General features: G+C 39.6%; 1 protein-coding gene across 10 annotated transcripts in view; it reads right to left on the reverse strand.

Annotated features, from left to right (window-relative positions):
• DNAH5 (dynein axonemal heavy chain 5) overlaps positions 1-27,669 on the reverse strand; it is a 246,554-nt gene that overhangs the window by 161,622 nt on the left and 57,263 nt on the right. For 8 of the 10 annotated variants that reach the window (XM_068535147.1, XM_068535148.1, XM_068535145.1 and 5 more), the window contains exons 4-16: positions 26,685-26,845; positions 24,370-24,591; positions 22,292-22,429; positions 21,338-21,514; positions 20,280-20,393; positions 19,453-19,560; positions 16,980-17,102; positions 16,092-16,307; positions 12,780-12,887; positions 8,869-8,954; positions 7,903-8,224; positions 6,387-6,593; positions 2,469-2,640 (exon numbers count right to left, since the gene is read on the reverse strand). In XM_068535147.1, the coding sequence (XP_068391248.1) occupies positions 2,469-2,640; positions 6,387-6,593; positions 7,903-8,224; positions 8,869-8,954; positions 12,780-12,887; positions 16,092-16,307; positions 16,980-17,102; positions 19,453-19,560; positions 20,280-20,393; positions 21,338-21,514; positions 22,292-22,429; positions 24,370-24,591; positions 26,685-26,845 (2,154 nt within the window). Of the gene's footprint in view, positions 1-2,468; positions 2,641-6,386; positions 6,594-7,902; positions 8,225-8,868; positions 8,955-12,779; positions 12,888-16,091; positions 16,308-16,979; positions 17,103-19,452; positions 19,561-20,279; positions 20,394-21,337; positions 21,515-22,291; positions 22,430-24,369; positions 24,592-26,684; positions 26,846-27,669 lie in introns of those variants that run through there. The other 2 variants (XM_068535146.1, XM_068535152.1) reach the window with 2 other exon arrangements.

A 27,669-nucleotide genomic window follows, 5' to 3' on the forward strand; every position in this document is an offset into this window, starting at 1 on the left:
TTCTTTCTTTTTTTTTAAATTTTACTTATTTATTTATTTTTGGCTGTGTTGGGTCTTCGTTGCTGCGCATGGGCTTTCTCTAGTTGCGGCGAGCAGGGGCTACTCTTCATTGCAGTGCATGGGCTTCTCATTGCGGTGGCTTCTCTTGTTGTGGAGCATGGGCTCTAGGCGCGCGAGCTTCAGTAGTTGCGTCACGTGGGCTCAGTAGCTGCGGCTCGCGGGTTCTAGAGCGCAAGCTCGGCAGTTGTGGTGCATGGGCTTAGTTGCTCCACAGCATGTGGGATCTTCCTGGAGCAGGGCTTGATCCCGTGTGCCCTGCATTGTCAGGTGGACTCCCAACCACTGCGCCACCAGGGAAGTCCCAACACACTGTTCTTTCCTTAACCAGTTTCCCAGCTTTCTCAGCCTGCCTTACTCTGACTCAAACTTGAAGATTCAGCTCAAACACATCTCCCCCAGGAGGCTTTCTGTGAATCTGCCCATATTCGCATGGCCCCCTCCTCCTGTGCTGGCATTGACCCCTGAGCACCCCTCCATCCCAGAGGATCTTCTCCATTCTTATAACGCTATGGTTCATGCATTTTATATTATTCCACCTTCAAATTGTAATGAGCCTAAAACACATCTCATTCATATCCAAAGACCCCTTCACAATTTATCTTTGAATCTAGTCCCCAAATCTACAAAGCAAAACAAAGAGGGTAAGAGGGTTCAACCATAATTTCCTCCCTCCTCTACCCCACCTTACCCAGTACCTATTAATATTCTTGAGTACAGTGCACCTGGTAAAGTAAACAGGTGGACCATTCTGAGCTCTAAGTTACTTGGAAGGTACAGTGAAAACATACTAATAAGACAATCTCTTTAAAAATTAGGATATAAATAGACTAGGCACTACTTCAGCAGCCACAAATACGAGAGAAAGAGAGAGAAAATAAAAGGAGTTATCACGAGGGGTATGTAGAAGGGAGGCTCAGGAAGGAGTGACCCAGAAATGAGGTGATGGGATCAAAGGGTAGGAAAGGGGTTATGGAGAAGAAGAAATGTTAAGAGATTAACTATATAAAACTATTGCAATTATGAATCCATATGTGTCTGGGTGTCTAGTACAAACCCAGCTCAGAGTAATACAAAAGCATAAGAAAGAGCCTGATTTTCAAGCCCTTTGCAGTCAGTATGGGGAGAAAGATAGAACCATTAGAAGAAACCAAAATACAGATTCTTTAGTCCCAATGTAAAACAGAAGTCACAGGAAAAAGCGGTCCTGTGTGGTACAATAGTCTGAGTGGGCTTCTTGGGAGTGGGATGTACTCTGGGGTATAAAACATGGGGAGAATTAGGGCATGAAGAGCAGGTGGGGACACTGTGTAGGAGAGGAGAATGGCGATTTCTAAGTCTTCCTAGAACAATCCCTCTATCATCAAGTTCCAACCTGTGTTCCACTGTCCACCACAGAGGGTCTACAAGGTGTTAATATGCTTTCCTGGTAAGCAGCCAAGGAATTCTGGGAAATGTCACCTACAGGAGCCCACTTTGGGAGACCCACTAAATATTGGCATATCAAGGGCTCTGAAAAGTCCTCCAGAAGAGAAACCTGCCTGACTTTGTTTAACCTGGATTTCCCAGACTTATCTGAGCCTAGACATCTTTGCAGCATACTTGTACACATTCTGGGAAATTGTATTTAATGAAATACGCCACCTTACATATATTTTAAAGTGTATTATATCCCTCATTAGGAAAAAATGTTTGCTTAAACTTTTCCCATATATCCCGCTGTTCAGCAGTCTGCTGCATCCAAATCACATCTTTCAAATCAGGGTCTCAAAATACACTAACCTATTAATATAAAAAGCTGAATGACTCTGAAGTTCCTTTAAAGTCTAATGCCCAACAGTAAATATAATTTTAAAATGTAGTTAGCCTCTGGGGATAAAATTAAATAGTGAATATATACAGTTTCCAGGAAATTAATGACTTCATATACTTGGTAAAATTCCTTAGTGAACAGCTTAAGAATATCACTCCTTGTTCCATTATTTATATCACAACATCTATAAGAAATTATACAATAGACCTTAAAAACTGTCTTTTTTTTTTTTTTAAATGTAAGCACCAGATGGCAATTTTTTTTTTAATTTATTTATTTATTTTTGGCTGTGTTGGGTCTTCGTTTCTGTGTGAGGGCTTTCTCTAGTTGTGGCAAGTGGGGGCCGCTCTTCATCGCAGTGCGCGGGCCTCTCACTATCGCGGCCTCTCTTGTTGCGGAGCACAGGCTCCAGACGTGCAGGCTCAGCAGTTGTGGCTCACGGGCCCAGTTGCTCCGCGGCATGTGGGATCTTCCCAGACCAGGGCTCGAACCCGTGTCCCCTGCATTGGCAGGCAGATTCTCAACCACTGCGCCACCAGGGAAGCCCCAAAACTCAGCCTTTTGAACTGAAAAATCATAACCATTTAAACAGACTTACTGATCTTTGCAAAAGCATTTTTCAAGTACATCTTAATGTTCAGTGATGTCCAGGTCAGTGCAGCCAGGCCAGGCTGGAGAGCTTCATCCACCTTTGCCAAATGAGGGACCATCAGTTGCTCTATAATAAGAGGCATTTTTGACTTCACTCTCTGATATTCAGCCAGCATCATCTGCAGGGAAATAGGGGTGAAGTAATCAAATAATATCTCACTTTGAATATCTATTAATAGCTCATTTTTATCCAAAATGATTACTTTTATTTAGGGTCCAGTTGCAGGGCTCCAATAGCAGCCTGGCAAGTAAAGCAGCCAAAACATAATAAGAGTAGAACAGGCAAGAAATCTCTCCATAGATACAAATTCCTAATCTAATAAAATACGACTGAGAAGGAGAGAAAAAGAACTTAAGAGCAAGTTAAAGGACAAGAATGTTGTCTGCTTTGTTCGGTGTGCCTGAAACAGTACCTGGCACATAGAAGATGATCAATCAATATTTCTCTGATTAATTAACTAGCTGTTATTAGAACGAGCATTTGTGATCAGAAACTCATGGTCCTCCGTTGAAATTTACCTGCTGTATAATGTTGAATTGTATCAGTATTTTGTTCACATGTTACCATATTTAAATAAGACTGATAGTACTTCCAGCCTACCTTTTATGGCTATGTTAATATTAATAATAATTAATTATAAGAAAGCAACTTTAATGCACTTCTTAAATACAATTGTTTTTAAGCTCATCTTTGTAATGTGCGTGTGGGTATTACTTTGTCATTAGATCACTGTTTCCCAAGGTGTTTACGCTGAAATGCAAGCCACAAGAGATTCTATAAGAAAAATGGTCCCTGGGTGGATAAGTCTGGAAAACACTGTACACAGTATCTCCCTTCTTTGACAGTCACAATTAATAGTAATGATTCTGAGAAAATTGCAAGAAGGAAGTAAGAAGCCCAACAGTCTTTGTGAATTGTGTTAAACTCAACATTTCCCATTGGACTACATAATCCTTTCTTCATTTAATACTTTTCCACAATTTCTGTAATATCTTTTCAATTTCCATGAAACACCTAAAGTTGATGGTTCTATTAGCAGCTACTTATACATTTCCTGAACCGTTTATCCACTGCTTACCTTTTTTTCAATGTTCATCACTTATTCTATTTGGGAAGCAATTCTTAAATCAGCCTCCAGCAGGCCTTTTACTTCCTACCTTAATCCTTTAATCCAGGAGGTATTATTCATCCATTTTATAAATGAAAAACTGAGGCTTAGAAGGGTAAAGTAATTTGCCCAAAGATAATTCTTTGAATCCAGACTGACTTCAGAATCTCGATTCCTAAATATTAGTCTATGCTGGCTCATCTCTTTCTAGTTTGAACTGCCTTCCAAGGAATAGATGAAGAAAACAAACCCTCAGCTACTTCAGCATATCTGTAGAAGCCTGAAAACTGTTAAATATTCAGCACAATAACTCAGCAACACCTGAGATAGTCCCCGAAACATGTCAATAGATCTGCTCTTACCAGGTACCTGCAGTGAGTGGGAACCTTTAACGCTTTCAACCTCAAGATACGATAAATGTCACCCAGATGATAATTCACTTGTTAGAATTGTCATTTACAACTGTGGTGGTTTTAAAACATTCTTTGACCCTCCTCCCTTAATGGGGTGGGGTCTATGTCCCCTCTCCTTGAATCTGGGTGGGCTTATGGAGCCCAACAGAAGACAACAGAAATGATGCCATGAGACATCTGAGGTTGTCCAAAAGGCCACGTGGCTTCCTCCCTGCTCACTGTAACACCCACTGTTGGAATCCTGAATTGCATTATAAGAAATTCTACTATCCTGAGCCCTCCATCCTGGAATGCTCACATAGATTCTCCAGTCCTTAGCCCCAACTGAGGGAAACTTCCAGCCATTCCCACCAAAGAACCAGAGAATGAGTCCTTCTTGGACCTTCCAGATCAAACATCTGCCAGCTGAACTAAGTAATCTTAGTCAATGCCACATGGAACTGAAGGACCACCTAGCCAAGCCTTGCTTAAATTCTTTATTCACAGAATCATGAGGTATAATGAAATGGTTGCTTTAAGCCACTATATTTTGGGATTGTTTGTTACATGCAACAGATAACTGAAACAGCAATTCTGTGGACAAAATTACCATTAGTAATTTTATATTCTGATAAACAGTGTTTCTTAATAAAAATAACTACTTTCTTTTTCCTTTTTTATTTATTTTTTATTGAAGTATAGTTAATTTACAATGTCATATTAGTTTCAAATGTACAGCAAAGTGATTCAGTTATACACACACACACATATATATATATTCTTTTTCAGATTCTTTTCCATTATAGGTTATTACAAGATATTGAGTATAGTTCCCTGTGCTCTACAGTGGGTCCCTGTTGTTTACCTATTTTATATATAGTAAAACTAACTGTTTCTTTACAAATATGTAGATTGACTTAGTTATTTTTCTAACATCCAAGAAAAATCTAAAAGGGAATTCCAACATGCTGACTAGTACTTGATGAGCTTACATTTGAGGAATGTCTGTCCATTGCCAATATTAACTTTTTAATATAACACGGAAGAGTGGGAAAACAGTAGACTACAAGTTTGGGTTCTTGTCTTACTTCTGCCACTTACTAGCTATGAGACCTTGGCTAAGTCATTTAAGTTCTCTAAGCCACAGCTCCGTCATCTCTAAAATAACATAATACTACTCTATTCCAATTACCTAACGTGGCTGTGGAAAATATCAAATGGAATAATGAATATGAAAATGGTTTGAAATGTAAAGCATTATGCAAATGCATGGCCTTATTGGGCTTGTCCTATGACACTGGCCACTATAAAGTTGTAACAATGGTTTCCATGTTGTCAAATATCGTGGCAGCACCTCTGACCTCATCTTGAGCATCCTCTGGGCAGCATTTGTCACTGGTGACCATTCCCTCCATCATGAGGTTTTTCTTACCTTTGGCTTCCTTGCCACTTGGTTTCCACCTGCCTCAAAGGCCAATCCTTAATTTTACTAGCATATTTGTCCTCTTCTATCAGACCTGTTAATATTGGAACAACTCAGGGTTTAATGTAGGCCCTCTACTCTTCTTTATATTCTCCTCCTTGGAAATCTCATGCAGGACAATGGCTTTAAATAGCAACTGTATTCTAATAACTCTCAAAAATATGCCTTCAACTTTGACTTCTCCACTCAACTCCAGACTTACATACCTATCTGCATGGATAACACCTCTACTTTGATCTCTAAAAATCATCTTATACTTAAGATGGGAGCTATTGATTCCTTTCTGCCCCCCAAAACAAGTTAGTTCCAGTCTTTGCCATCTCCATGAGTGGAACTTCCATTTGGGGCCACTGCATGTTACTGAACATGCGTGCAGAATACAACCAACATAATGATTGAATAATTCCATTGAGTTGCTCACACCAAAAACAAAGGGATCATCCTTGAGTTCTCTCATAACCTACCTCTTGACATCATTCTCTAATTCACTGATCTACTACTCTGCTGCATCCTAGTTCAAGCCGCCATCATCTCCATCCTGAACCGGTGCAACAGATCACAAACTAGCTTCACACTGACCTTTCTTGTCCCCTTAAAATCTGTTCCTCACCCAGCAGAAAGAATGATTTTTATTGTAAAAGACATCATGCCTTTTTCTCCTGCTCAGATTCCTCTAATGGCTTCCTGGTGCACTCAAATGTGTAACCTTGGTTTACAAGCTCTATGATGACCTGGCCCTCGCCAACTCTACATTCTAGCCTCAGTCACTCCACTATAGTCGTCCTGGACACTTTCTACTTCTCAACAGTGACACACCACCAGATTTTTTTTAATGCACACTGGGGCTAGCCGAGAAGGGAAAAAAAATAAAAGTACTATACCTTCATGTTACTGAAGTTCTTTTTGTGTATGTCTCGTTTCCGGAAAAGGGCAGCTGCAAATGGTGAAACTTCCAGACCCATCTGTGACATGCACTCTGTTTCTCTAAATAAGGTTAATATCTGAGGATCAAAGTTTACAAACAATTCCCCTGTGCCGGGAGCCTTCACCAATAAAGAAGCCTCAAGTCCTACATGAATTTCTTCAGTCTGTGAGAAGAGATCAACATTATTACTATTAGAGAGTTCAGTGCAGACACAGGGTATCTAGCTTGGCCATTTCTGGGAATGAAGGTCATTACGTCTTCTTCCATGGATTTGAGCTTCTCAAACTAAAGACAATGGGGTCTCTCACTCTTCTCCTAACTTCACTCTCAGGAAAGAGTCTTCAAGTTCTTGGTGGTGATGTACAGTCAATTCAACAAAATGCTTGGGTCATGAATCTCTCACACCTGATAAGTGGATACTGCCAATAAAGGTGACTTCTCAAAAGCCACTTCGCCCCCTGATACCTTCACGCCTACTCAGTTATTTTTCCTAATAAAAGTTTCATGAAACCTACCAAGCTCAGTCTTCAGTTATCTAGAAAAGCAAGGTAAAACACTACAGAGACATCTCTGTCGTTGATTCAGACACCAAAATTTGAACTAGGAAAATGAGATACCATTTTAGAGGTCTTGTCAGGCTGAATTTTATCCTCCAAAATACTTCCTGTCAATCTACAAAGAAATACAAGTGTTGGTAGGGTATGAAATATAATTTGATTAACCTAGTATGGCCAAATAAAATTTAAAACTTTGTTTAACAGGCATACTAGTGTTCACGGACACAATGGAGAAAAAAAAAGAAAGAGAAATCCTAATCATCCAGGTACAGGATCCCTTAAACAGGATCTTCTTCCTTAGGAGTTTATAAATTAAATAAAAATGAGCTTCTGGGGCTTCTCTGGTGGCACAGTGCTTAAGAATCTGCCTGCCAACGCAGGGGACACAGGTTCGAGCCAAGGTCTGGGAAGATCCCACATGCCGTGGAGCAATTAAGCCTGTGCGCCACAACTACTGAGCCTGTGCTCTAGAGCCCGCGAGCCACAACTACTGAGCCCACGTGCCACAACTACTGAAGCCCGCGCACCTAGAGCTTGTGCTCCACAACAAGAGAAACCACCGCAATGAGAAGCCTGCGTACCGAGTCGAAGAGTAGACCCCTGCTCACCGCAACTAGAGAAAGCCCGCACGCAGTAACAAAGACCCAACGCAGCCAAAAAATAAATAAATAAAAAATAAATTTGTTTTTTAAAAAATGAGTTTCTGTTACCTGGCTTAAGATCTTTTTTCCAAAATTAATTATTGTTTTTCTTCAGGGACGTATTACACTCTTTGACTGATTACTTAGAGTCAACCAACCCTGTCTTATAAAATACCCACAAACTCAACTTTCTATGGGAATAAAACTGCCCAATGCTAGCAGTTTATAAACTCTTATGGAGACGTCTTTGAAGAGCATACATGCAGAGACTCACTTGCTGAAGCCATGCCCTGTGGTAGAGAACCTCAAACTCCAGGAGGACCTTGGCCACCCTGTTGTAACTGCGAATCACAGGCTTGGCTTCCGCCGTCTGGAGCACAGACGGGTGCTGCTGGAAAAGCTGCATTGGTTGCTGAATCCGGTGGAAGAGCTGTCGGGCCCACAGAATCTTCCCAGCAATGGGAGGCTGGTCTCGAGCCAAAGGAGGATCGTCTTTCTGCTTCGTATACAGCTTCGAGATCATATCAATGTCAGCCCCGTAGTTTTCAAGGATACGCCGGTATTTGTCATCAATTCCAAGATTAGGTATATTCAATCTGATTTTTTTTTTAAAGTGAAAGGCTTGAATTAATGGGATGATATTGAGAAATCTTATTTATTAAAATTTATTGTAAAAACATATGCTGATGGAAGAGAATGAAATATTTGTGTTAGCATATTAAAAAATCAAAATGGAATCAGTCTGTCAATCATATCGCAATAGAGAGGTTATGGCTTTTTGGTTTGTTTGTTTCTTTTTTTTTTTTTTTTTTTTGGTTTATGGGATCTTAGTTCCCTGACCAGGGAGTGAACCCGGGCCCTCGGCAATGAGAGTGCAAAGTCCTAACCACTGGACCACCAGGGAATTCCCTAGAGTGTTTTTTGTTTTTTGTTTTTTTTAAATAGTATCAATGCTTAAAACCTAGTCAAAACTTTTGGTAAGAGTTTCTTCAAATTACTTAAACATTAAGTGATATTATGATAGGCAGTCACAAGGTACTTCAAAGCTGAGAGGAAATCAAACAAACTCTTAATCCTCTGAAGAACTTTAAAACTGTGGCCTTGTTATTCAGATTGTCAAGAGAGGATTTCCTTCCCACTAGAATATGAAATAATAATAGCAATAATAACGTAAACTAAACCATGTTCATATTACCCCAATTTAGAAAATAGAACTTAGAAAACTCTTTCAAATTTTTACCTTTCAAATTTCTTTAACATACTTAGAGCTTGATTTGTGTTTTTAATCTTTTCAAACGTAACATCCATGAACTTCTGCAACTCATTCTAAAACAGAATAAAGTCTGATTATGAACAATGAATTAGCATTGCAAAAAATTATACCTAGCAACAAGATAAAAGAGCTTCCCATCTCTACAAACACATACAATATAGGACAAAATATAACAGAGAATATAATACTCATCTAAGCTTAAAGAAAGATAAATGTCCAGAAGCCAGAACAAAGAGGGACTTGAAGGCCAGAGCAGTCATGGGGTTTGGTGCCATGGCAGGCCCCAGGGATACTGGACTAGATATTTCTTCCACAAACATCACATCTTAGGATCAAGAAATCTTCTTGCACTGAAGAACTGTACAGTTAGCCTATCTAAATAAACACTCAAATTTTTTCAAGACATAAAAATATCTGAGTATAAACTATACAGAACTTGGGACACAGTAAGTCTTTACTGAGCCCTAACGCTTGGACCTGGTTTTCCTTGCTTTTCTAACTTATGGCTTCACAAAGGCCTACACTGAGCTCTTCGTGAACACCTAAGACCTCAATTTAGTCTTCTTTTCTCTCTGAGCCTTAGGTCCATTCTTTCAGTCTTTTGGAGTCTGGTGTGGAATCTTCTAGTCCTCTTAGTTCTGGGCTCTCAGGCCCTACTCAGTTTTCCCTAAGGCGGCTTGCCACCTCAAACGCTGGTCCTTTACTAAACAGTGTCTTACTTTGCCCACTGGAGACAATATCCTTCTAGACTTCCAATGGCCCACCTGGTTCTAACGCATTGCCTCTCTTTGATATTAGTATAAGCATGAGCCCGAAATCTGGACAGGATCCCAGGCCCTGATGCCCTTGACAGCAGATCCCTGGACACAACCCTGATCCAAATCACTCATGTACAGTATATCTCACGCTCCCACACACACACACACTCCAGTCTCACATCTTGGAGATGCCACAGTTACTGGTTTTCTCCATTCCACCTCCAAGACTCATCACCCCCGCTCACTACATCCAGAGTCATGGGAAGGTCAGTATACGCCCCCCAGTTTTACAGAAACAAAGGCTGAATTCATGACAGTGCGTGAACTATTTAAAGGAGAGAGTGTAGAAAGGTTAGTTAAGAGAAAGTGGATGGAGAAAGGGAAAAAGAAGTCAGAGGAAAATTGGTCAGCAAGCCAAAGAGAGAAGTGGACCATTTTGGAGATGGAAGACAAAATGAATAAAAGTGTTCAATTAAAAAAAAAAATTCAAGAAGAATAGGAATTAATATCTATAACTAGTGCTTAAAAACCAGCCTTTAAGACATAAAATTATATTCTCAGTATGATAAAAAGTGGCACAGTCTTGAAACGGTCTCCCCATTACTCTCATTTCCACTCCATTTACTTGGAAAACATAAATCGTGTTCTCACACCAAGCATGGCCTCCTCTCTGGAGCCTTTCCTAATCCCCGTCAAGCAACAGTACGGAACTGTTTTTCTCCTAGGTTCACACCCTACCTTATGGGTGGTAGCAATTCTCAGAGTCTATGTAATGTTTTGCAGGTCTGTTCTCCATATAAGTTTCTTTAGAACCTCTTTGGAATATGTCAAGTTATCTTTGAATCCTTACTTCCCAGTACAATATCAGAATATTATACTTTTATAATTAGCCATTTTAGCCACTATTTGCCCTTTTTTAATAATATATTCATTACTCTGTTCTAACATATATGTACTTATATTTCAATCATATCACATGTCTGATGTGATTTTTGAGGGCAAATCAACTTGATTTATTTCTGTATCCATAAGCTACAGCATAGAAGTCTAATACATAAATAATGTACAGTAAATGCACATCTAATTGCAATAAATCTAGTTCTTATTTTTTTGTTACCTTATCAGTAATTATCTTTCTTTTCCATTTTTTTCTTAAAACAAACATTGTATTGGGTCATTTCGTTTATGTTCCATTTAAAGTAAAACCTGTGCTTTTTTTCAGATCTGATGCCCCTGATATATGTGGGACTGGGATGTGATTTTTTTAAGGTTATACTCCATTTATAGTTATTATAAAATATTGGCTATATTCCCCATGTTGAACAATATATCCTTGTAGCTTATTTTATACCTAATAGTTTATACCTCTTAGTCCCCTACCCCTATATTGCCCCTCCCCCTTCCCTCTCCCCACCGGTAACCACTAATTTGTTCTCTATTTCTGTGAGTCTGCTTCTCTTTTGTTATATTCACTAATTTGTTGTATTTTTTTGGATTCCATATATAAGTGATATCACACAGTATTTGTCTTTCTCTGCTTGACTTATTTCACTTAGCAGTCTACTCCTTATTAATTCGCAACTTATACACTAATTCAGCAAACATTCTTTGCTCTCCAGTTACATAAGGTCCTATCCCCTAGGCCTTGGAGACATAAATAGGAATGAACACAATTCCTGCCCTCAAGGTGTTCACCATCTACCTATATCCCACATACAAACTACTGAAGTACCATGTGATCAGAAACTGCTAGGACACACAAATGAAGATTTGACAAATAAACACTGACCGTGGAGCACAGACTCAGGATCTGCCACCGCCCATCAACAAGAGATCAAGATCCACACTCCTTACATCTGAATCGGCCCCCCAAAGAGATCAGTGCTTAAATTATTACGGGCACTCTATCTTCCCATCACCTGAGACGTGTCTTATAGCATAATGGTTTAAAACTTGAATCCTAGAGCCAGACGGCCTACCACTTGTCATCTCTGTGACTTTGGGCAAGTCACTTAACCTCATTGTGCCTCAGTCTCCTCCTCTCCAAAAAGAGGGTAATAAGAGCACCCAATTTATCAGATTATTGCGAGTATTAAATTAATTAACATCTATAAAGTGCTTAGAACAGACCTGACACATAGAATTAGCTAGTTTTATTATGAGTCCTACACTGAACTCATCCCTCCAGAAATGCTTTGGAGCTCTTTTTCCCTTGAAGTGTATAAATTTATTTCAAACCAAAAATTCTGGAAAAGAAGAAACAGAATGACCATTTTCCTTTAATAATCAGAAAGGTGCACACTTTAGATCTCACTGGGATGGAAAGAAGTCTGCATGTTGATTATGGTGGACACCTATTAGGTGGTCTCCCAATCTTACCCTCCCTGGTTCTCCTCATCTGATAATAAACACTCCCAACCACACAAGTGGCTCTTATCCCCTCTGCTTTCACCATATGACCCCACAGTTAACAGGTCCAGGGCAAGGCACCACATTAGAATTGGCTAACCCAACCTTTTCCTTAGGAATTTGGAGATGGGGCTGGTTCCGTGATATGTTCTCAGAAGACGCTGATGGCCATACGCTGCTCCTGTGGGCTGGTCTGGGGGTGGGAGGAGGGACAGGAGGAGGAAGAGAGAATGGGGCTTCGAGACCAAGAGGGGTCCAGGTGCTGAGCCAGTCCTGGTACCACTGTTTCAAGGCCAGCTGTAACCCTGCCTTTGAGATCTGCCAGACACTGCTGATCATTTATTTGCTCAAGCTACCTCTGGTCATAATCATTGCTAAAGTAACAAACAAATGGAAACAAATTTCTATATTCTAATAACACTATGTTTCAACAGAAGATAAAAGTTAATTTTCTAAGACCTAAGATGGAACATATGCAGAAGTCTGTGATCACAGATCATTTTACCCAAAGCTATACTTATGACCCTTTAATCCATGAAAAAGAGCCTTCAGTCATTAATCTGAAATCACAAAATGCAGGCCAAGCTTGCTATCGGTCACCTCCATGATGAAGATGCCTCTCCCTTCTGAATGGGTAATGATAAGCAGCATTACACAGAACGGAAAAAATAAACACCAGACTGTCAACAGGAGCTTCATTACCCAACCTACATGAAGGTCATTAGTCTGCTTGCAAAACTCTTCATAATCCTGCTCAAAATCCATTTTCCGCTGGTCTAAGAAATTATATTCCTTTTTCTTTATGGTGGCAACAATACCCTGAAATGTTATGAAAGAATTAAGACAATATTTCAATATTCTTGCATTACTTAGGTAAATATGACCTTTAAATATAGAACCTGTGCAATCATTCCCCAAAAATCAACTTAAGAGGAGCCTTATTTCTTTAATTATTCTCATTGCTTCATGTATATTACAGGTAGTATAATATTGCCTAATGCATTCAAGTATATCATTTGGAAAGCATTTTCATGAGACTTTATGTATTTCTGAAGAAAAATATCAAATAAAAACCTCACCTGAAAAGTAGGAAAGATGTTCTGTCTAAAAATTTCTTACAAATTACACTGTAAGTAATAAAAAAAAAAAGAAGCCCAGGGAACTTCCCTAGTGGCCCAGTGGTAAAGAATCCACCTTGCAATGCAGGGGACGCAGGTTCGATCCCTGGCGGGGAACTAAGATCCCACATGCCGCGAAGCCACTAAGCCCTCATGCCACAACTACTGAGCTCACGCGCCTCAGCTAGAGAGCCTGCATGCCACAACTACAGAGCCCATGCACCCTGGAGCCTGCACGCCACAACTAGAGAAAGAGAAAACCCGCACACCACAACTAGAGAGAAGCCCGTGCGCCGCAAGGGAAGATCCCGCATGCCTCAACAAAGATCCCACGTGCAACTAAGACCTGACGCAGCCGAAAGAAAGGAAGGGAGGGAGGAAGGGAGGAAGGGAGGGAGGGAGGGAGGGAGGGAGGAAGGAAGGAAGGAAGGAAGCAAGCAAGCCCAAAGTAGAATTTACTAAAATATTTTTCATTGAAAAGTTTGTCTTCTCAGAAAATAAATAAGACTTTAACAGAATACAAACAACTTAGGAAGAACACAGTTATATTATAACATCTACAGATGAAAAATTATCTTCCAAGCCTCAAATGTCCTAAATAAAATATCAAACCATAATCTACTATTTAAAGAATATCTAGAATTAATTGTTTCCTCCAAAGCTGCAGTCTGTGACTCTAACAGTGCAAATTAGGTAACTCATCTTCTTGAAAATACTATTATCCAAAGTTTCATTTGCTCTGAATAATGAGCTCTAATTCTCTGTGATCATTCTTAACCAGGTACTAAGCCGTTCTCAAACTCGGGTGCCCACACTGTTGACACAGGCATATAATCTTTATGAAGAATGTTGGGCCAGCTTCCACAAATGCTTCTTCAAAGATATTTCCATTTAAACATCAACTCAAATCTCTCAATAGACAAGAGTGTATAAGCTGCATAACTTCTTGAATCAAGTTTACAAGTTAAAACAACCTACTCTTTCATGACATATAACTACAAAATTAGGTCTATTCAGAAATTGTATATATATAATGTTATAATGCTACCCATCATGTTACAGGAAATGTGTAAAAGAAGTATGGAAAAGCTACATTCCTACATTTTAAGGTGATATTTTAAAAGATTTGCGGCCCTTAGAAAATTCTGCTCTGTGATTGGATTTAACGGTCACTTAAGAGTATTAAGTAAATAAGCTGATTAATCATGACCTTTAAACCAACTAATCAAACTCAATCTACTAAATCATTTATTTGACAAATATTTATTGCACACCTATTATATGCCAGCAAACTCGGAAGATACAGAAATGAACAGAACAAAGAAACATCCCTGCCCTCGGGAATTTACATCCTAGGTTGGGGAGAGAGGGTGGGAATCTATGTAAGTCACAAATAAATGAACAGGATAATTGCAGACAGTGATAAAATAAGTAACACAGAGTGACTGAGGTGAAACAGAGCTCAAGGAAAACTTAACTGAGAGGGTCATTTAAATCAAGATCTAGAGGCCAAGGAGGAAATAACCGTGTGATGATTCAGAGGCAGAACTTTCCAGAAAAAAGGCTCTGCAAGCCCTAAGGTGGGCTGAAGTGACCTGTCCTGTGTCTGGAGTACTTTGAATGAGGAGAAGAGGGGCAGGGGAGGCAGCCAGAGGGGTGGCCAGGGCCCTGAACCCACACAAGGAGCCTGAGCTTCATTTCCATGGCCGCACTTTGAGCTTCTCACATTGGTTCTAATACACGAAAACCTCACCTTACACGTTCATGAACCATCTACATTCTACCTCACTACCTTCTGGTACATCCATTTTCATCAGTATTTCACTTTAGATTTTGAAAGCAATTTTTCTTCCCAGTATTTTTATCAGGTTAGAATAGTCTTTATCTGCATTTGGATGTACCGTTCAACTTCTCCTTCAAAAATAAACTTTGAAATATACTCCAAAGTTATTTTTTCATTAAGAATAAAAACTAACTAGATTCCAAACTGAAAAATAAATGGACATATTCCATCTTTGTCTTGCAGAACTGTCAGTTTCAAAGAATAGATTATCCACCTTGCAGATTACATACAGCTCACCTAAAATATTTCCCACTGTATAGAAAAGGTTTTTTCTTTTTCTCTCCCCAAATCTGATATACTCAGGAAATGAAAAGATTCCTTATATCGACCTAAACTGTTAGAGTAGAAAAATCAATGAGTGACAGTAAATTATATGATCCTTTTCAAATTCAAGTACAAAAAAAAAAATTAAGGTTTAGCGCCACTGTCCCCAAACAAGAAAAAACTGACTATATCCACATTAAGAATGTAAAGCACGTCGTGTTTGTAAATTGTTTTTTAAAAATCTTCGAAACATTATTAGATCCCTGTGCCCACTTTAAAAACTAAGATTAGTTACACATATATCCTTACAAGATAAAGCTGTCAAAAGTCAAAATAATTAAGAATAGTAGAGCTAAAATAAAATCCAATCCCTATTATTTTTTTTAACGAGTCCATATAAAATGCTTAACTGCAGATATAATCAGAGACCACTCAGAACTCAGTGTCAACGAGAGCCTGACACACAGTATATGCTTGATTAAATATTTCTTGCATGAATAAATGAAATCATAAGTTATATTTAAACATTTTTCTTGTGCTAATGAAAACGCTTTTGCTAATGATAATTAATTTTAGGCTATAGGGAAGTCATTCTCATAATCACATACCTGAAAAGAATATATTAGCACCATTACACAATTCTCAAATAGATTTAACTTCTTTATTGTTTAAGGGCCATGAGCTTATCTTTTACATCAGAGACTGATTATTTAAAGCTTTCTAAATACAGTCATTTGCATACAACATTTAAGTTTTATTATGGATAAGGGTAGCAAATTTAGTTTTGAAATACAGTACCTGGTATTTAGTGACCATGTTTTCCAGCCCTTCAATCTTAGAATCTTGTAGGACTGAATATGTCTTGAAGGTTGTAAAGATGTCCATTATCTTGGCAAGACGTCTGTGGAAAGTTTCAAATTTTCCAAAAATATACATCTCACTGAATTCAAATTGTTTTTCATTTGGATCTCGTTTAAGCTTTTGTTTGGTCTTGTGAAAGCAGTGCTGGTATTCCTTAAAGTAAAAACCAAAATACAAGAAAGGGAACACAACAAAGATATCAACCTTATTCTCTTAAGTGAAAGCGACAGCAAATTTAGGGTGGAATTACAGAACCTTTCAGTTTCATGCCTCTGTAGCTACTCCTTCATCAGCCTGGGATGTCATCTTTTCCCATCCCCCAACCTAGCAAACTCCTAATTTTTTTTTTTTTCTTTTTGGCCACGTGGCATGAGGAACTTCCCTGACCAGGGATCAAACCCACGCACCCTGCATTGGAAGCGTGGAGTCTTAACCACTGGACCACCAGGGAAGTTCAAACTCCTAATTATTCATAAGGTGACTCAAAGATGCAGCCTTTCCCCCTGGGTAACACTGTGTTAGTAGAAGCCTAACTCTTTGTGTATCTCTCCGTTCGTCTACAAGAAGCTTAAGGAAAACTACTTCATCTTTGTATCTCTAGTACTTAGTGTGGTGTTGGGACATAGCAGGCCCCCAAAAAGGGTAAAGTAAGTGAACAAATGTGGGGGACTGATGTATTAACATTCAAGTTTTCTTAACAGTAAAAGATTACCATTCTTTTTAGCAACCACTAATATGATAACTGCTAAATGATTTAAGATGCATTGGCAAAAAACAATGTAAAAATAATTAAAAGTCTAAATATATTATCAAGTTCACCGTTACCTGCTTAAGTTTAATTGCAGATAGTATTTTTTCCACAGCAACATCCTGTGGCTGGCTCCAGATCGAAGCAGTTCCATTGTTGGTAATATAGGCTTTACATGCAGATATCATCTGATTGGTCACCTGGAATTTTCCAATAAAATGATGTCAAGTACATTAAGCAGCCATCAAGGATAAACTGGGCTAGAGGGTCCTTAGCTCTCCTACCTCTCAGAGTGTAAAATCTGTAAATAAATCTTTGGATTTATTGTTTTTCCATCACAACTATGATCAAGCACTAACCCTCTTTTTTTCCAGCTATATTGAGGTATAATTGACGAACAAAAATTGTATATATTTAAGGTGTACAATGTGAGGCCTGATATACATATACATAATGAAATGATTAGCAAAATCAAGTATTAACACATCCAACACTTCATATAAATACCATTGTGTGTGTGTGTTGAGAAGACTTAAGATCTGCTCTGTTAGCAATTTTCAGGTGTACAATACAGTATTAGCCATTAGTCACCATGCTGTACATTAGATCCCAGAACTCAGTCACCTTATAACTCAAAGTTTGTAGCCTTTAACCAACATCTCCCCATGTTCCACACTCCCCCAGACCCTGGCAACCACCATTTTACTCTCTGCTTCTATCTGTTCAACTTTTTAAGTTCTACACATCTATAATCAAAATCATTTGTAAAATCACAGAGCTGGAAGCACTACAGAAAACTGCCAATTCAGACCCCTGTGTTAATGCAGGATGAACATCTTAACCAACCAAGAAGGGATTCACTTCCCTACTTAAAAGCTGTCAAGAGCTTCCCCCGTCTCCTTCTTCGGCAGCCTGCTCTAAAATCTAACTCACGGTTTCCAAGTGCCATGAAACGAATTGTCCACCCTGATCATTTCATGCCACCATGATCTGTAGCAGAAATGTCAAAAGCAGAAGGCAACAGAGAAAAGAGTAAAGATAATGTGTGTAACTGCCAACATTTTATTTATCCCTCCAAACTTAAAACAAAAAAAAGACTTCAGAATTCCTTTGGTGATTTTTTAATAAATTAAAAGGAAACCTAGAGGTCTATACTGTAGGTATGGAATGACATGATGTCTGGGATTTGCAGTGCAAAGGTTAGGTGAAACAAGATCGGCCATGTGTTGATAGTTGATGATCTAGGTGATACGTACATGTACATACAATCCTCTTTCCTTTTGTACCTGCTGCAAATTTTTCATAATGAAAGGTTTTTGAAAATGAGAGAAATGGTGGTTTCACAATTATGTTCCAAAACAAGCCTTGCAAAAGCATGAAACCTGGAGTAATAACACAAATTGACTTTTGAGTCTTCTTCTCAGGGAATACCCCTCCTGACCCCAACGTAACTTTAATGTGTGAAGAAGTAGGAAAAGGGTCTTGTGGATTCCCCTCCTTTCTACCTGAGTACGACAGCAGAAGGAAGTTTCCCATCAAGCTCTCAAGGCTGGATGTCCCTATTCCCAAGAAGAATCATGCCTCTTACTGCATTAGTATTCACAACACAGTCCTGATGAGCCGAAAATGCCTCTATTTTAATACAACATTTAAAACTTTTGCCTTGGTAATGAAAAAGTCATTCACTTCTTAGAGACTGTTCAAAAATGGGAAAAAGCAACCATAAACATTTATGAGTTAGGACATAAGGTTTAAACATCGTTATGTTTTTTGGCAGAATCATTATAATTGCTTTATGGATTACTGGAACGTTTCAAGTGGCTTTTATTACCATGATTACTGTTCTAATAACACCAAGTAAACAACTGTGGCATCAAATAAATTTGGAACAGTGGCACATAAAATATGAAACTGAAGATAGCCAGTTAAATATAGTTTTTCTTAATTAAAATTTACCCAATAGATAGAAATCATGTGCTAAATAAGGAAAGAAATTCTAAAAAGAATCTTTCTTTCATTTTTATTATATAAATAATACAATATTTATTATAATAATTACTTTGGGAAATAATGCTTTATGATTTGCTAGAATCAGCCTCCTCTCTCTATTGAGAGATTAAGCTTTTTTTTTTAATTGTAGGGTACATAGACATTGGATTGCGCCAATGTGGTAATTTCTTTTTAAAAAAAAAAGATTTATGGGTTTTTTAAAAATATTTATTTATTTATTTATTTTTGGCCGCGTTGGGTCTTAGTTGTGGTGCGCAGGCTGCTCTCTAGTTGTGGCATGCAGGCTCAGTAGTTGTGGCGCATGGGCTCTCTAGTTGTGGCCTGCGGGCTCTAGAGTGTGCAGGCTTAGTTGCCCCATAGCATGTGGGACCTTAGTTCCCTGACCAGGGACCAAACCCGCGTCCCCTGCACTGGAAGGCGGATTCTTAACCACTGGACCACCAGGGAAGTCCCATGGTAATTTCTAATTATTAAAAAAAAAAAAAATTAACCATTGGCAAAGAAATCTAAGTGACCATGGACTCTATGCTATGCACTCACCTTTACAAACAGGGACGTGATCTTCTCAGAGGTGTTATAGTAATGAGAGATACTATAGATCATTTTAATTGCATTTATAAGTGCAGGAATAGCATCAATCATGGACATCTGGAAAACATCACAAAAGTTTTCAGGGAAACAGATATCAAACTCAGCAAAATTCCAATAGGCTAATCCTTCCTACTTCATTAGAATAAAATTTAGGTAAAAGATTTTTATTTAAATTTTTAAAATATTATCTATCACTCTACATAAATAGAATATATTGAGGGGTAATTTTATTTTTATTATTTAGTCATACACAGTTAATCAAATTTTGTTTCAATGCAAGAAACACTAACTTTCTGTTATGGACAAGGAAGTTGTGTTAACAGTTAATTTTGTAATAAATAAAAACAGGTATACATCCTAAAGTTAAAAGATAAAAAAAAAAGAAGAAAAAAATCAGCCAATAACTCTTCCCACAGTTGTTTGAGTATAGTCCAGGATGTCAACTGCAATATTTAATGGGAAATGGAATATGCAATAAATGTTTTTAAAATATAACGTTGCATGTCCTGTCCATCTTATCTGGATAGATAAATAGATGCTAGATAGACAGATACATGATATAAATATTATATATATATGTATAGAGAGAGACACAGAAATAGATAGACATGTATATATATATATTATATATATATATATATAACTTTCTTAAGAATAAAAAGAAGTTTCTAAGACTTTTCCAACAGACTAATATTCACGAACCAAAACTCCACACTCAATTCAGTTAGTGCGAAAGGGTCATCAGTAGACCAAGGCGGTAGAAATCTCTAACTCACAGGGTCACTACTGTACAAGGGGTCACAGCATTTCTCAAGTGTGTACAGATATTTGACATTGTCCTTTGCTTCATTAGCTGCATCAGTGATTCGAATATCCATCTCCCGCCAAGTCTAAGCACAATACAGGAAAGAAATTTTAATGCAATTATTAATAGAGGAAATTCCACTATAACAGCTGCTAAAAGTCATCACAAGTCCCATGGGTCAGACCTTCAGTCTGCCCTGTGCATCTCACATAAAACTGAATCCAGAAGGGTGGGGGGCATTGCCACACTGAAGAGCAATTTAAATTTTTTGACAAAATTTTCAAAGGTATCTCTTCCAGGCCTTCTCTTATGACATCTATTCAATAACTAGGACAAAGCGTCAAGAGGGCAGCACCTCCATTTAAACCTACATCCTTTCTCCTCCAAAGACTGCTGAATCCATTTTGCACCTCACTCCCATGTCTATGGTAAAGAACTGAAGGAAGCCTCCAGCCAACAGCCAGCAAGGAACTGAGTCCCACAACAATCACATAAGCAACTTGGAAGCAGATCCCAGTCAAGCCTTCAGATGAGCCAACACCCTGAGTGCAACCTCAGGATAGATCTCAAGTCAGATGCTCCCAGCTAAGCTGCACCCAAATCCCTGACCCACAGACTATGAGATAATGTTTGTTGTTTCAGGTGGCTAAGTGTTGGGGTAACTTGTTACACAGGGATATAAAACAAATACACCAGTGCTAAAAAAAAAAAAAAAAATAGATAAGGTAAGGTTTCATTATTACTACTCCTCGTTGGTCTGAATTCATAATATATATATAATCATGTTATTATGTTACATCTTAATGACTTGCAATGCCCTCTAATAATACATATACATACATGTACACCAGCCAACAAATACCTTTCATTCAAAGGCAATTTCCACAGTATCCAAAATTATAAAAGGACAGTATAATCCAATCTTAAAGTTGTTTTCATAGAGGTAGAATGACATTTTTCTGTTCCTAATTACTCTATGACATATGCACAGAGAATTTTCATTCCCACTTCATAAAGCAAAAAAGCAACCTTCAGAAGTTTCGACCTGGAAGCAGCAAGCACTGCCAACACAGCCTTCACATCTGGGCTCTTCAACTGATCCAACAGGTAGTTAAATTTAGACAGTCTTTTTTTCCAGTACTCCAACTCTGCTCGGGGCCCAAGGTCATCCGCTTCCTTCCGTAGCTGATTGTTTTCAGCAAGGACCTGCAAATGCACAGAAGGCCCATGAACCAGTGAGCAGGGCTGGAGATATAAAAGTTATACATAAGCAAAATATAAGGAAAGAAGTAAATTCTGCTATCTGAATCATGATATATTTTTATTCATTTGCATGCTTCAAATGACAGCCTTTTACTAACCTAACATGTATCCATTTTTTTAATTTCAACAAAAATTTAGTTGACTCATTCTAACTGAAAACTACTTGTTTAAGGAGCTTTCATGAACTTTTGGAGGACGTGACCTCAGAAAGTTTCCTTGGCTATTCACTTAGAACCTCAGAGAAATATAACCTTGGAAAGCCCTCATGCCTTCAGCTGGTTAATTTCCATTATGCTTCCTTATTGATGTAACATCCAGCTTCACTTGGGACTTTTCTGAAAATATTTTTTTAAAGGTTAAGTCTTGCGCTTTGTTTTGGAGGACACACAGAATTAGAAAGCTTCTTGTACTTCTACAGAGATTCTCTCCAAAGTAACTTACACCCTTCAGAAAAAAAATTGGCCAAGTGCAGTCTTTTAGTTATATAAGTATATAAAGTTGTTTACTTTCATCTCCTAGAATTCTTACTATCTCTTAACTAATGACTATAAATTAAAATTGCATTGAACCTTTCACCTTGTTAGGGACTTGTGGTAAAATACTTAGGCAAATGGGAACGGGATGTGACATACCTTCTTCCACTGGCTGTTCAGTAACATGGCATCTGAACTAGTCAGTGTTCAGATAGCTAGTTTCTGATGTTTGGTTTCTGAAAATTACCTGCTCTGTTTGTTTGATCCATACTTTCATAAAACCTTCTATTTTTTCCAAAGTCTCAGGGTTATTAGCTAGAGTCAAGTAGTCTAGAGGTTCCTTCAGGGTTTTCAGTTCAAATATGTCACACTTTTGAAGGTTCACCTAATTGAAATGAAAGTTAAATAATCAGATGATGCTATTTTAACACACACACACAAACACACACACTTCTGACTGATCCAGAAGGATCTTAAGGGGATTCTCTCTAGTCTAAACGATCTGCTTCCTGAGACATGTCCTTGAAAACACAGTAAGACATATTGCATTGGGCACACCTGTAGAGGTGACTGGTTCTGAGGTCAAAATTTGGGTCAAAAAAAACCCAAAAAAACAAAAAAAACAGTGAACTAGAGAGACAGAGACATAATATCACAGAATTTGAGAATTGATAGGGAACTTGGAAATTAAGCAGTCAACTCATGAAACCAAAGAAAGTGGGGGGCCTTCAAAAAACTTGACTGGGGGGGGAGGGGTAATTTCTAATCTATCACATTCTTTTTGGAAACTAACCAGAGGAAAAGACGTTCATGTCAATCCTCATGGTTAGCAAGTTCAATGGCAAATACACAGATTCATTTCAGGAGGGCGGGGTGGAGAGGGGTAGGAAAAGAGGTGTGTTGGATTTTGACTTGACAAAGAAACCTAGGATATTTTTAAACACACAAAACCCAGAAACACCTCAGTATTTGATAAGGACATTTTCCTTCTGGTAAGAGTGCACCTGGCCCTGGGAGTCCCTAAATTCAGGTCTCAGCCCCCCACTCCTCACTCCTGACACTGCACCCTCCGTCTGCCACATCTCCTGACCTCTCCTTGGTTTTACGGGGGAGGCTTCCAGGCTTCATGAAGTGGCACTGTCTCTCTCCTGTGTGAGGACCCATCCCACATTTTTTAAAACCTCCACCACAGTATGAAGTGGAACCATATGAAAACATTACTCTTTTCAGTAGAACAACTATTTAATTTGGCTCAACTCGCATTTAGGATGGCCTGTATCGTAGTTAATTGCCAATAGAACTCAGATGTTAGCTGGAATCATCCTGCCCCTGTCTGGATCACATTTACTCAACTCTCCCAACCCACATCCTTTAGAAGGCCTATAGCATCCCTCCCTGCCAACATCTCAATAGGTCCCAAAAGGTCTCAGTATTCCCTGGAGAGCAGTGAGCGTTACATTGCCATTGGTCTCATGGGATCCATTTCTCTATCTCCCACTCATGCCTGATCTGGGCTGTCATCTATCACGGTTTTGTATCCACCACCGTCTACCCCAGGTAATCACTAACACAGGTTTACTGTAGGTGGCACAAATTTTATTGAAGCTAAATCCCGCAAATGCCAAACTGATTCTTAAAGGCCCTTTTGGTCACTGGCTGGACCACAGGACCCAACCCACTCTCTCTAGATATGTCCATTCGTCTCTCCTTCTCCCTCCTCTTCAAGACTTCCTCCCATCCCTACCCACCATCACCCACCCATCTTCCCCCAGCACACATCTATCCCTAACCACTCCCCCTCACACACATACACCACACACACACACACACACCACACACACACACACACCACACACACACACCACACACACACCACACACACACACACCACACACACCACACACACACACACCACACACACACGCACCACACACACACGCACCACACACACCGCACACACACACACCACACACACACACACACACCCCACACTCTGGCTCCAAATTCCTTTCCTTCTAGGCTGCAGAGCAATACCAGAAGCACTTCATACTCTTCTCTTTGCAGTCCAACATCTGACGTGACAGAGTAAAACCCTCCACTGCGGCCAACATTTCTTTGGAACCCCTAATGCACTCATCACTCCAAATTATAGGAATTTAAATCTAGTCACCACCACATCTTCAGGGGGCAATAAAAACACCCATAAAATATTTTCAAGATTTGCAAGTAGTGGAATCAAGACCCTCTAAGAGAAGTATTACACACTTACATATTGATTTGTTCACCATCAGATAATTTCTGAAGGAATAACGTATTTGTTCTTACCTTCTCCTTCAAACTCTCCTGTGCACTGACCAGGACACTCACGAAGCCTTCCAGGGAGCCCAGGAACTCCTGCTGAAGGCTGGAGGCCTCCGGAAGGCCCTCGAGCTCACCCCAGCCGTGGCTTGTGGCCCTGAGAGCAGGAATGAAGATGTCAGACAGCAGACGTCTCACACTGTTGAGCAAACCCCCGTCTGCAGTGTCAAGCATGTTGAAGCTCACCTCCTGCAAAACAATCGGGAAAACCGTCACGGTAAAAATTATCTTCAGGGGCTTCCCTGGTGGCGCAGTGGTTGAGGGTCTGCCTGCCGGTGCGGGGGACACGGGTTCGAGCCCTGGTCTGGGAGGATCCCACATGCCACGGAGCAACTAGGCCCGTGCGCCACAACTACCGAGCCTGCGCGTCTGGAGCCTGTGCTCTGCAACGGGAGGGGCCGCGATAGTGAGAGGCCTGTGCAGCGTGATGAAGAGTGGCCCCCACTTGCCGCAACTAGAGAAAGCCCTCACACAGAAACGAAGACCCAACACAGCCAAAAATAAATAAATAAATAAATTTTTAAAAAATTTAAAAATTTAAAAAAAAAAATTATCTTCAACTGCAACCTAGCTACTGAGTCATTTCTGATGGTGTTCATTAACCAAATATCCTATGGGAGTAAATGAAGACCAACCAAATGAGAAAAGCAAAGGCTGTTTATTCAGAGAAAGAATTGATTCCTTGCAATAGCAAGAGAGTCGGCCACCATCACTTGCATTTCGGCAGAGACTCAAAAGCAGGCAGAGGAGTGGGAAAGCTTCTTAGTGGAGAAAAGGGAGGCTCAGGTGGGCCCTGAGGGGAGGTTGTTGGCCTGGGGAAGTTGAAGGTGGGCTCACTAGAAGCGGGGCATCCTATGTGATTGGTTAGGGGTGCACATTTGGTCTTCTCTGGTTGGCCCCAAGGAAGTATGTTGAAAGTACAGACAAAAATTGAGGCTGGCAGTCATGAATCAAGTCCTGGCCATTTTGACCAATTTTTAGAGGAGTTATTAATTCATTTCCTAGCTGGCTTCCTACCAGGCTGACACAGCAGTCTGGCTACCTGTGTTGTTTATTGCAGGTAAGGGAGGTTGATTTCCTGGGCAGATTGCTGCGGGTTGTTGATCAAAGTCTCTTGGTAGATGGTCTGTTTGTATACTGTCTCTCGATCCAGTAAATTATTATTTTGACACCTAGTTAAGACATAAGCTTTATACTCCTCTAAATTGCAATCATCAAAGTAAAAGCATGGGGACTCCCCTGGTGGCACAGTGGTTAAGAATCTGCCTGCCAATGCAGGGGACATGGGTTCGATCCCTGGTCCAGGAAGATCTCACATGCCGCAGAGCAACTTAGCCTGTGCACCATAACTATTGAGCCCACGAGCCACAACTACTGAAGCCTGTGTGCCCAGAGCCCATGCTCCGCAACAAGAGAAGCCACCGCAATGAGAAGCCCGCGCACAGCAACGAGGAGTAGCCTCCGCTCGCCGCAACTAGAGAAAGCCCGCGCGCAGCAACGAACACCCAACGCAGCCAAAATGAATAAATAAATAAATAAATAAATAAATTTTGAAAAAGATTTTAAAATAAATAAATAAAAATAAAAGCATGAAATAAGTAGAATACCAGATGTTTACCAGTTTATTTGCTCCAAGCAGATAATGCACCCATTGAAGGCAGGGGAGACTTGTACAGATGCATTTTATTTTGCAAAGAAAAATAAAGTTATACAGAAGACCCTTGAGTAATGCTGGGGTTATGGGCTCCCACCCTACGAGCAGTTGGAAAATCTGGGTGTAACGTAGAGCCGGCCCTCCATATCCGCAGTTTCTTATCCCTGGTTTCGCATCCTCAGATTCAACCATGGACCATATAGTACTGTAGCATTTACTACTGAAAAAAAATCCATGTATAAATGGACCCACACAATTCAAACCTGTGTTGTTCAAGGGTGTATCCGCTGTAATAAATCTTATTTTAAATGTATGAAATATGCCATTAAGTAAATGATGTAGAGGAATTCTTTTTAAAAGGAAAGACCTCACTGTTTTACACACACGCACAGATACACACAATGTTACATCAATTTTTGTTAATAAATTGAATATTAAGTCCTCTTACTCAACAGATTTTAAGGAACTGTCCTCTTAATTGCTTGCTTTAAGTGCTTTTAAAATATTTCTTTGAAAGTAGTTTTAAATACTTAATGAATACGACGGTTGTTTCCATGGGAAGGGCTATTTTGGTAGAATTTACGTGATTTTTGGTAATTTGGGATAAAGGATTGCTGTTGCCTCTTACCTGATGAATGTTCTCAGGGGTGATGGCTCGGGAAGGGTTGGTCCTGATGAAGAACACACAAACCCCAGTAAGAGCAACATCTTTTCCCTCCGTCACGAACACCTTAGGTTTTTTAATCTTTCCAGAAATAGGATTTATTCCTCCTGGAGAGCCAAGTTGCCCTAAAAATGCAGAAGAATTTTAGTTTTATTAATACTATTTCCATGTGGTCGCCTCTTAGAATGAAGTTTCCTTGTTAAAATATTGATATGTTGACTCAGCCACGTGCCCTAGAAGCTCCACCTCTTGGACAACCTCTAGCCTGAGGCCTAAAGGGATCTAAAAGGATCTTCTTTATCATGGTGATCATTTTACGATGGGCAAAAATATCAAATCCCTGCACTGTACACCTGAAACTAATCTAATATTGTAAGTCAATTATACGTCAATAAAATAAATAAATAATAAAAAGTAAATAAAAGGATCTGCTTGATTGCAGACCACAGGTTCATTTCAAAACTGTTGCTCCAGGAAAAAACAGGAATGCAAGAAACCGGAGTAAGAGAGTTTGGTCCAGAGCAGATTCTTGCTGGAGCTACAAAAGTCATCATTCATGGGAGGAAGGGTGAGGAAGGAGACAGCAACTATTGGCATGTGTCCTGTGTCAGGCCCTCTGCTTGGTACCGTGTCTACATTATTAAAACTCCCTACAACCCTGAGAGCAGCTGTGACCCGCTCCAAGTCACACACCAACAGAGCCGACATCAAAAACCTGTTCTGACTACAGAACTCCAGGACCTCCGCCTCCTGCTGTCCTGCTCCAGCTGGCCCTTCAGTATCGCTAGAAGTCAGGAGGCTGCTGTAGAGGTAGGACAGCACAGTGATGGGTGACGTGGGCTCTGCAGTCAGTCTCCCGTGGTTTCCATCTCGGGCTGAGCTTCCGAGCCACGTGACCTGGAGCAAGTTACTTAATCTTTCTGTGCCTCAGTCTTCTCATGTGAGCAAG

This window comes from Eschrichtius robustus, chromosome 2, assembly GCF_028021215.1.
Source record: "Eschrichtius robustus isolate mEscRob2 chromosome 2, mEscRob2.pri, whole genome shotgun sequence".
Taxonomy (NCBI): Eukaryota; Metazoa; Chordata; class Mammalia; order Artiodactyla; family Eschrichtiidae; genus Eschrichtius; species Eschrichtius robustus.